Genomic DNA, 11,110 nt, shown 5'->3' on the forward strand with positions numbered 1-11,110 from the left:
ACCCACAAACATTAAAACATCTCTTAACCCGTGTCAAAGTCTTAAAACTTTTGAATTTGGACAATTTAACCTGTGTTTTCAATTTGAATTTTAGGTTCGGGTCAATTTAACCCATGTTTTCAAATTTCAATTTAAAGAATGAAACTTATGAAGGATAGTTTCATACTAATCTTCTCTAGAGGTCACGTGATATACACGTGTCAAAGTCAACAACTAATTTAAGAATGGGGTGTAAAGTGTTAATTTTCATTCGGTTTGTTTTAAAATAAAATATTTTCAAATCTAAAATATTTTTAGATGGTTGGTATGACAAGTAAAATTTTCAATTAAGGGTCCGTTTGGATACAGCTGAAAACTGAAAACTGAAAAATACTGCAGCAAAATAATTTTTAAATGTGTGAATAGTACCGTGGGACCAATTTTTTATGAAAAAGTTGCTGAAAAGTGAAATTTGTGGGTCCATGAACAGTACACGATGTGCTCTGATTGGCTAAAAAAAAGTTTGAAAAGTCAAAATTTGCGGTTACCGTTCATTAAACAGTACATGAACAGTAACCGCAAGTCTGAAAAACGTGTGAAAAAAAAAAAAAAAAAAAAAAAAAAAGGGAAAAACGCAAACGCGCTAATTTTCAGCGCAATCCAAGTGCAGCTTAAATCACCAAAATCAGTGGCTTAGCCATTGGAACTGCTAGTGCTGAAGGTCACTGGACTGCTGGCTACCACTGCCAAAGTGGTGTCTTCAGTGACTAGACTACTAGCATTGGTGGCCGGAACAATGACTTTGGTCATTTGTAATTTCGTATGATGTCTTTGGTGATTGGATTGTCTGTCTTTGGTGATCAGACTGCTTGCACTGGTCCCCAGAGCAACTACTTAGGCCCCCAAATATATGGCACTAGATCTTTGACATCGATTGTCGGAATAAAGGCTCTGACTACCCAACCTACCAGACTAGTGGCCTAGCCACCAAATGGGTTGAGGGAAGGCACTATGTGTTTTTTTAAAATATTTTACTAAAATTTTAAAGATAAAACCTTTAACAACTTTTTATAAAGGATTTTATGGTTAATGAAAATTATTTTACAAGTTTAATCACAGTTTACCTGCAAATAAATACCTAAATATTTGATAAAATATTTACTAAAAAATATTTTATTTCAAAACAAGCTAAGCATGGGTACAAATTAGGGTGTTAATTGCAAATTATTATAGCTTGGTTACAAAGTGCATGCACCCCAATAGTTTTGATAGATTTGTACAATTAACCCTGAATGTTATCCAACGGTTAGAAAAAAAGGCCAAAAATTTCTCTTATTTTCTCATCTCCCTACTTCTCCTCACCACTGTCTCCTGAGCCGCTCCCTACACATGGTGTCTCTCTCCATTCAACTGTGATTGTAGTGCAAGGCTACAAACTACACGACCATGGCCTCACTCTCACTCTCACTCTCCTCCACCCCCACCCACCTATTCTCACCTTCCTTCAATCGCCGACTCACCACAAAACCACCACCCTCTTCTTCTCTCACTTCTTCTAATGCTGCTGCTGCTGCTGCTAACCCAGATGATAAGCCAAATGCTTTAACAGTCCCAGAGAGAAGCCAAACCCAAAGAAAAGTGATGATAGACATTGAGAAGCTAAAGAAGCGAGAAGCCAAGGAGAGAAAAGAGGAAGTGAACAGTAAGATAGCTTCGAGGAAAGCAATCTCAATTATACTCAGGAGAGAGGCTACCAAAGCACTCATTGAGAAGAAGAGGGGTCCCACCAATTCTAAAAAGCTGCTTCCCAGGACTGTTCTTGAAGCCCTTCACGAGAGAATCAAGGCTTTGCGTCCTGACTCTGCTCTCAAGGTCCTCTATTTCACTTTCAAACTCTATATATATTTTGGAAAATAGGTTTCTTTACTTTTGGACTTTGGAGTTCAATTTGATTTCATTCTATTCAAAATATTTAGCTAACTTTTTGTTGATTTCGATTTGGGTAACTGGGTTCTGTTTGTTTGCTAAGAAAATGAATTCTAAGTGTGTCCACTTTGGATTTGGGTAACTTGGTTCTGTTTTTGTAGAGGATATTTTTCCATTAACAGGATAGAGAAAATTGAAGAATGAATGTTACTGGAAAATGAAAAATACAAGTGCGCCCGTAGAAAATATTTGAATTCTAAGTATGTTTGGATGCACTTTAATATTGCTGAAATTACTTTACAAATAAGGGAACCCATTAAAATAAGCTTGAAAAGCTAGAAGAAACTATTTTGGGGTTTGCCATGTGTTGAGTGGTTTCTTATTTTGGATGGTATTTTGCACAACAATCTAAATGGGTTGTGCACAAAACTCTCCCTTTTGCAGAGCCTATAAGAGGTGATTTGTTAGTCAGCCTTATGCCCTTTTTTTTTTCTTTTTTGGGAGAGGCCGATTCCCAGACTTGAACCTGTGACATAGGAAGTTATCCTATCCATGCTGTATTCATACATGTTCAAAGCCACTTTTTGCACAACAATTTGAATTCTACAAATTAGAAGACAAGTAGTCTAATAGTCTTACCAGGGTTTCCTCTCATGATTATGGTATCTTTTCTTATCTCCAGGTGTTTGAACTACTACGTGAGCAGCTGTGGTACAGGCCCAATTCTGGAGTGTACATTAAGTTAATTGTGATGCTGGGAAAATGTAAGCAACCTCAAAAAGCTGATGAACTTTTTCAAGCCATGATTGATGAAGGTTGTGTTGTGAACCATGAAGCATACACTGCTCTCTTATCTGCCTATGGTAGGAGTGGTCTCTTTGACAAAGCATTTTCCCTCCTCGAGCAGATGAAGAATACTCCTGATTGTCAGCCTGATGTGCAGACTTACTCAATCCTCATAAAATCATGTTTAGAGTATTATGCCTTTGACAAAGTGCAGGCTCTGCTTTCTGACATGACAACTCAGGGAATCAGACCAAACACTGTCACATTCAATACCCTAATCGATGCCTATGGGAAGGCCAGAAAGTATGTTGGCAATTTCTCCTCACCCTTTTTATGAATTTTGTATGTGCCATCTGGTTGCCAAGAAACTAAGGGAACCAAGTTAATATAAATTTAAGTATATCAACCATCATCTGAGCATCAAGAAAGAGAGCAAGGACTAAGCAGTAAATTAAAATGGTCTCTTTTTACTTTTCAGTTTTTTCTATTTCTTTAAATGGGCAGAGAAAAGGTGGATGGATAGCAGCCATCGCTTCCACTACTCGTATAAATTGCCCACTAAACCAAATTTGAGAATAGATGTTGGATTTGTTTCAGTTCACTTTGTTTCCATCTTATATTCTTTGCAACCAGATGGAGCTTGATATTATGCTTCACTCTCAGAGCAGTAATTTATTCTTTCTACTTCCTAAAAGGTTTTCAGAGATGGAATCAACCCTTGTGGAAATGCTCCGTGAGAAGAACTGTGAACCTGATGTTTGGACCATGAACTCCACACTCAGAGCCTTTGGTAGCAGCAGGCAAACAGAAACAATGGAGAAGTGCTATGAGAAATTTCAGAGTGCTGGGGTCCAACCAAACATTCGGACCTTCAATATTCTACTAGATTCCTATGGAAAAGCAGGAGAGTATGAGAAAATGAGTGCTGTGATGGAATACATGCAGAAATACCATTACTCTTGGACAATCGTTACGTACAATGTGGTGATAGATGCATTTGGGAAGGCTGGAGATTTAAAACAAATGGAATATTTGTTTAGGCTAATGCGGTCAGAGAGGATTAAGCCAAGCTGTGTTACACTTTGCTCGCTTGTAAGGGCTTATGGGCAAGCTAGTAAACCTGAAAAGATTGGTGGTGTTTTGCGTTTTATTGAGAATTCAGATGTAGTACTGGATACTGTGTTTTTCAATTGCCTGGTGGATGCTTATGGTAGGATGGGATGCTTTGCAGAGATGAAGGGAGTTCTTGACATGATGGAGCAGAAAGGATGTAAGCCTGATAAGATTACATATAGAACCATGATTAAAGCTTATTCAATCAATGGGATGACTAGCCATGTTAAGGAGCTCCAAAATCTGATTGGATATGCTGAAGGGACTCAATCATATATGGGAAAGCCCGACTTTCGATGAGGGAAGTTTTACAGGTCATTCCTCCCCGTGATGTATATACAAATTCTTTGTTTAGTAGTGAATCTTATTTTTTACATCACATATTCTTTGTTTAGTAGTGAATCTTACTTTTGAATGTGTATATTTTTAAAATTCAAAAAAAAAAAAAAAAAAGAATCAATATCTTGTGATAATTTTGGTTTTTCAACTTATCTTGCATCTGATATTGTGCCTTAGAAAGCATGAACCTATCTTCCATTTCTCTTTTCATCCGTAACTTGTAGCAATCTTAACATTCATAACACTTAAGAACTAGGTTAATTGTGGAAAACCACTTTAAACTATTGGGGTTACTTGCCCTTGTACCCAGGCTTAAAACATGCAATCAACTCCCTAATTAAAGTAATTGTGCGATATGCGCGCTGCAATTTAAATAAGAAAATAAGTATGATGTTTGATATGGAGCTAAAAATATTGTTTGGAAAAAGTAGATCTATGGATATGTTAACGAAGAAGATTAAGTGTGTGATGCCTTAGGCCTTGGCTCAGTTGCTAAAAGAACAGAGCGGGTTTGAAAAGGTCTCAGGTTCAAATAAAAATTGGGTAAAGACGATGAAATAAGTGAAAAGCTTTTCCTGTGAAAATTTGTGGGAGTTTTTGGTCCTTTCGAGCTGTAGATGTTAGAATTTCTTTTCAAGTGTTTCTCTAGTATACTTCCAGCACTAGGGTTTTTTTGGGGGGATAATTTTTTTTTTTAATGAATGCTCATAAAAATTTATGGCCCTTTTTATATTTAATGAATTGCTCATAAAAATTTAAATTAAAAAAAAAAAAAAAAAAAGTGAAATGAGTTCATTTAAAAAGGACTGTGCAACTTTGTGAATCAAGAGATTTAAAAGAAAGGCAATGAGCTAGATTTATCTGAAGAATTGCAAGTTGACCAGGAGGCCTTTTTGGAAGTGGTGTTGATACTTATACAATAGCATAAGTGAAATAAGGGGAATAGAAAAGCCTAATGGAGCTTGGAAATAAGTGCACAGATCTTCATTATAAAAGAGTAATATGTTTGATACATATGAATTTGGTTCACCTGCTTAATTAGCAATAAGAAAACTTTTGCTGAAAAAATAAAGTAGTAAATATAAAATATAATTGAATAAAAAAAAGTGGGTTCCGTTGTTTCTATGGTTATTGTTTTTGTTTAGAGAAGGGGGCAGGATTTGAAATGGAAAATCTTGATCCTGGACTGGTGTTGATGTTGCTGTTCTACATTAGTTGTCGTGCCTATAAGAACAATGGAGAATCGGTTGATGATCTTCTTTTTCATTGTTTAGTCACTAGGGATACTGGGTGTTTCGTGTTTGCCTTATTAGGAGCCTCTTCAATTATGCCAAAGACAGTGACAAGGAGAACTCCAGTGTCAGAAGTGCTAATATGGAAGGTGATTCCATGTGTGTTATGTGGGCAATCTGGCGTGACCATAATCCTAGAATGTTTGAAGGGCTTGAGCATCCTAATCATGTCATCAAAAAATCTGTGTTGAGATGTTTGCACAGATGGATAACTGCCCCTGGCTGTATTCCTTGTCATTTTCTAGAATTTATCGACCCTCTGAACTTAAGTTTGCAATCCTTCAGGTATTTATCAAAAAAAAATTTGTAATCCCTCAGGTGTAGTTTGGTACACATTTTGTGCACTCAAACCACTACTTTTTTTATTAATAAATTTATTTTATTATATATATTTTTAATATAAAGAGTAGGATTTTTCATATATTCTTCTATTGTATGGGAGTATGACACATTTCTGACAGGAAAAAATTCTAATCACAGTGGATTAATATACTGGCATCTCAATTTCCAAAATCTATTGAATTTACATCAGGTGATTGAAAGTTCTGTCGAAGTATGGTAATTCATTACTTAAGTACTCATTCAAAATATCAATATATCTGCAATCACTTCAGATCAACTTTACATATCAAAGAATAAATTGTTATGCTCTTTTCCTTTTTTTTCCCCCTTTTTTCCTCCTCTTTTAAAAATAATATGCTCTATTTTGGATGTCCAAATTGCATCATCATTACTAGGTCTCACACCCTCTTTTTTTGTTCTGTCACTCATTCCATGAGAAGGGCTAAAACCTCTTCTGATTTCGCTTCATTTTCTTCCATGTCCTGTCCCTGGAGTTGAGACTTTATCCAAATCTTAGTCTGCAGTTTTCTCTCCTTCCAAATCGCCTTTTTCAGAAATTCCTTTTCTACCATGTGTTGCCCCTGTTAATAACTCCATGTTCAAACTTTTGTCTACGTCTTTTTCACCTTCTGGTTTAGCCTTTTCACCAGATCCCACATTGCAATGTATCTCAGCTTTTGCCTTTTGCATTAGGATTTCTGTCATGGATATATTTCTGTCAGATCTCCGTTTGTCTTCCACAGCTTTTTGGTTATCAACCTGTCACTTACAAAGTACCCCATCAAGGCTTGGAGAATTAATATATTGCTATGTGAGAAGAGACAAAATCAAGAGTTTTGTAACATTGTTGATGAAAAGAGCATGTGGTACCAGACTGCCAATATCTTTTTTTTTTTTTTTTTTGAGAACATGCCATAATTCAACAGAATGTCCGCTTGTTTTTATTAACAAGAATGAAAATTTTTCCAAAGAATTTGTATATTGTGTTCACTTCCCAGTATAGTTATTTGTACTAGGAAATGCAGTCTAGCAGAAAGAATAATTTCTGAAAAGCAATAATTTGCCATTTACTATGTTGTATATCTTACAGATTTTTCAGCCTCTTTTAGACTCCCTGATTCTTCAGCTTTCATCTGTATGTCGCCTGGTCTGTCACTACTAACCCACTGTTCTTTTACAGAGATATTGTATTCAGATGGTGCACTTGGTTGAAGTTCTGCTGCTTCTGGCTTCAGTTTCTTCTTCTCTGCATTAGCCAGATCATCTGTAGGCAATGAATCACAAACTTTCCTCTGACTTGTAGGAGCAACTTGACCTACTGCTAATGTGAGCCTTGGTTTAATTTCAAGTCGAGCTTCTATTGGTCTTGCAGTCAAATTCAACTCTGGAGCTACAAAATATTTGGATTTATAACTTTTCATGTCATCTTGAGTCAATGATTGCTACAAAAAAGAGTTTTGCAAACAGAATAACTTGGGCAGAGTACCAACCTTCTGCTTTAAAGTATGGGATTGGCTCCGTTCCTGTATAGGAACCCAGCAAAGGAGCTAGAAAATTATATTGTGTTAGAGCTTTGGAGACAGCTTCAACATACAAATAAAAAGAACAAGCTGTTCATACTTAGAATTGGAGGGAGTGTGAGGACACATGCCTTGATCAGGTTGAGTCAGATCTGGGTTTTTAACTGCATCCAGCTGAGAATCCAAGGACATGTTCCAGTCCCTCTCTGTCATAGAAGCAGGTTCAGCTTGTGTCAAGAGGAGCTCTGTTCCAACCTCCCCTTGTGTTGGGAATGTTCTTGCAGTTGAACTCATTGTGGGGGCTAGATAAAAGCAAATTTGGGAGTAATAGCTTCAGAGATAGCTCTATAAAAAAAAATAAGTAGACAAGTTTTGCTAACTGACCAAGTTCTTTTACGTCAAAGTATAGGGTTGGGTCCATTCCTGTATAAGAACCCAGCCAAGGAGATAGAAAAGTATTGAGTTAGAGCTTTGGAGAAAGATTCAACATACACATAAAAGAACAAGTCGTTCATACTGAGAATTGGAGGGAGAGTGAGGACACATGCCTTGATAATCTTCACCCAGATCTGAGCTTGCAACTGCATCCAGCTGAGGATCCAAGGATTTGTCCCAGTACCACTCTGGTATAGATTCTGTAAGGAGGCGGAGCCCTTCCGCAACCTCTTCTTCTGTTGGAATTGAACTTGAGCATGGAGCTGAGAGGATATTTTGCTGCTGTTGTTGACTGATCTTGGCTTGAGTATTTATTGGAAACCAGCTGTCCGCCATTGCCCAAAGTGAACTTGAATGATTTGGTAGCATTGTTGGTGGAGCTGCAAGAGGGATTCCTATCAACTTTAGAGACAGCAACACAGCAGATAATAGAAAATAGAAGCTCCATACACCTATCATTAGAGGGAGAGTTCATACATAACACTTCGATATCTGGTACTTGGTTTAACATTGCAGGTGAAGTCAATGGCAGATCTGGATAAAAATTGCTTTCTCTCTTTTCAGTAGCAATACACGGGCCTTGTGCTGCAGGTAGCCTTTGTCTGAACCTCTGATGTGCTTCAGCTGGTGTTGCAGTTGAACTTTGTTCAGAGGCTAAAAATATATGGAATCATTAGCTTACAGGCAGGTTATTTATTTAACACATTAGCAGGATGGGAGTTCTGTACACCAACCAGCATTATTTTGGGCAATGAAATCTTCACAGTAATGAAGCAGGTACTCATCATAAAGATCAAGCAGGTCAGAAACTGCCATATTTGGGTAAATAACATCACGGACCTCTTCCCACAATCCTTCCTTCTCAATCTGCATGATTGTTCACAGGCACACAGTGTCAATAAAGATGGCTTTACAAGGTCACTTTTCTAGCCAGAGTAAAAGGTTTTTGTGGAAGTAATTTTAGGCTGCATTGAGTTAATTTCTGGAGGAGATGGATTTTGATACTTGGACATACCCTTTTGATTGGATAATTCCATTTTAATATCCAACAATGTGCAATTCTTATCTTACTCTTTGGAGGCAGGTATTGGATTTCTTGGACTTGAACTTTGTCTTAACAGCAGCATAGCAGTTTAATTTAGAAATATTCGGTGAAGAGCATTTTTTATTCCTCACCATATTAGTTTTGACTCCATATTGCATGCTGTTGATCATCATAGATCTAACTCTAAATGGGCTACTATTAACTTGAATTAAAATCTATTTTCTTAGCTCTCTTTCAGTTTCTATACCGTGCATTTTCATGGTTGCAGTAGTTTCTTCAATGCCACTGTCTTGATCTTCCAAAGTGAAGTGCATTTTTTAGAAGTTTGGAGGCCATAATTACTATGAAAGTGGGTGGAAGTAGATTTAACTTTTGAATGATCTTTGCTAGTCTCGTATGTCATTGCATCAGAATTTTCTTTAGTAAGAGTACAGATATATATATATATATAGATAAGTAAAATAAGCCTTTTGAATATTACATTTAACTAATCTGGGATTGGAAAGGTTTTAACTTCTAACATTTGTTCTTCCCTTGGTCTCCTTCACATTGCTTACCAACTCTCATATGAATGCATGTTTAGGCACATGGCAGAACCATGGCTCTGCATACCATATAGAGAGGCTAGGCAATAAACATCTAAAGAACATATACAAAAGAAGTACTAGTGGTAATTGCTTCATCTCACCTTTCGCTTCCCACCTCGAGAAATCACCTCTAGGAAAAGCCTATGCAAGTCCAGCTCCTCAGGGAGAGTGGGAAGCCTGCAATATAACATTAGAATTTTTATTTATTTATTTATTTTTAAAGGTGGTAGAAAAAGAATATGAAAGAAAGATTTAATGAGTTCATTTTTCTTTTGGCTATTATTACTTCATTATTAGCATATCAAAATGATAACCTTTCATGAACCTTTGTGCAGGTATAAGGCCATATTATCAAAGCATTAAACAGTTGACCATAGATTGATAGAATGGATGAAAAGTATGGCTTACTTGGGCTCTTTTGTAACAATATCCTGCATCTGTCTGACTGTGTCAAAGAAGATCTCTCTATCTGTTATATCAGTGGTACCAGGGCAAGCAACTTTTTCGATAGCTAGTCGGACAAAGTGAGCATTGTAAGTGCTCCACCCCAATGGAGAAGACTCCGAAGAGGTTGTCGCCAACTCCTTCCCTTTTGTTCTATCTGCCTCTCTCTGATGGTCAGTCATTTCCTATGTAAAGACTTGATTGAATAATACGTTGATCACTGCCCAATAAGGAAAATGAGTTCATTTGAATCAAATGTGTTATTCAAGAAAGTGCCTGAGTTTTCAATGGCAGTAGTGGAAGCTATAGGAAAATTAGAGCACATACTCAAATGGGCAAGAAAAAAGAGTCTTGAAATGAAAAGAACATGATGAAATCTGAATGGAATTGGCATACCCTTTATATGTAAAATGCACAAGAAGAACCAAGAAACACGTACCAAGAATGAGAATGGGAGTTGCAGTTTGTTGTTTGTGAATAAAGGATTCAAGAATGTCAATGGAGGAGTTATAAAGCTTGGATTTGGATTTGGAGTTTTGAGGAAACTATAGATTGTGGCTGATGCAACTGGGATGAGTACCTCTCTCTTAATATATTCTGAACAGAGAACCAAAGAGTGTAACTGAATTAACCGACCAAGTAACTGCCCAACACACCACTTTAATAGCAAAGGGGGTATCTATGGCTATGTATTCATTTATGAAAGAAAGTTTTTCTTCAAATTGGTTTAGACAAATTTGGAGTAGGATTCTCACACTTCTTCTTAGGATAAAAATTGTTTAAATGTTGATCTATGGATGGGGATATGATTGTAAAAAGCTTATAATGATTTTAATCCAAATTTATTTAAGTACTTAACAATTTAGTTAAATATCAAATTCCTCTTGATAAAAATTTAAATTAATATAGTGTTTACGCAAAAAAATTAAAATTATCACGATGAGCCTTTTTATTGGCTGATCATATATAAAAGAAAATTTTTTCTTTAAAAAAAATATAAAAGAAAATTGACACGTGAAAAGAAAAGAATACAATAAATAGAGGAGCACAGAATGGTATTTGACGGTTATGAATAGTTGAATGGTAGTGTTTCTTACTGACCTTCGTATTATTATGTGCGGCTCTTTTGGGATAAGACGTTATAATTACTCCAAAACTTTGGGAACAATATACTGCGAATAACCACTCCACAGTCCACTCCGAACAATAAATAAATAAAAACATGTAACTTTAAAAGGTAGTATGAATTCCTCAACAACGTATTATTAGATCTTGATCAAAATTACTATCAGAAACTTTAAA

At 36.3% G+C, this 11,110-nt stretch overlaps 1 protein-coding gene across 4 annotated transcripts; it reads left to right on the top strand.

Annotated features, from left to right (window-relative positions):
* Positions 1 to 1,264: 1,264 nt before the first annotated feature.
* Positions 1,265 to 10,530, top strand: LOC126699202 (pentatricopeptide repeat-containing protein At5g48730, chloroplastic). Of its 4 annotated transcripts, XR_007646713.1 has the most exons (5): positions 1,265 to 1,851; positions 2,588 to 2,994; positions 3,387 to 3,805; positions 3,923 to 5,720; positions 6,958 to 7,658. XR_007646713.1 is itself a non-coding variant. In XM_050396876.1 (4 exons), the coding sequence occupies exons 1-3, from the start codon at positions 1,426 to 1,428 to the stop codon at positions 4,102 to 4,104; spliced, it is 1,551 nt and encodes a 516-aa protein (XP_050252833.1). In that variant the 5' UTR covers positions 1,265 to 1,425; the 3' UTR covers positions 4,105 to 4,118; positions 9,700 to 10,530. The 4 variants fall into 4 exon arrangements, 2 of the variants coding, with proteins under 2 accessions (XP_050252833.1, XP_050252832.1); XR_007646712.1 differs by having other exon boundaries at positions 3,387 to 5,720; XM_050396876.1 differs by lacking the exon at positions 6,958 to 7,658 and adding an exon at positions 9,700 to 10,530 and having other exon boundaries at positions 3,387 to 4,118.
* The last annotated feature ends 580 nt before the right edge of the window (positions 10,531 to 11,110 follow it).

Source organism: Quercus robur, chromosome 9, assembly GCF_932294415.1.
Source record: "Quercus robur chromosome 9, dhQueRobu3.1, whole genome shotgun sequence".
Taxonomy (NCBI): Eukaryota; Viridiplantae; Streptophyta; class Magnoliopsida; order Fagales; family Fagaceae; genus Quercus; species Quercus robur.

Excerpts from the sequence above, each read along its gene's own strand:
- LOC126699202 (XM_050396876.1), top strand. The coding sequence starts at position 1,426 with ATGGCCTCACTCTCACTCTCACTCTCCTCCACCCCCACCCACCTATTC. Across the intron at positions 1,852-2,587 it reads GTCCTGACTCTGCTCTCAAG|GTGTTTGAACTACTACGTGA; the intron begins GTCCTCTATTTC and ends TCTTATCTCCAG. Across the intron at positions 2,995-3,386 it reads GCCTATGGGAAGGCCAGAAA|GTTTTCAGAGATGGAATCAA; the intron begins GTATGTTGGCAA and ends ACTTCCTAAAAG.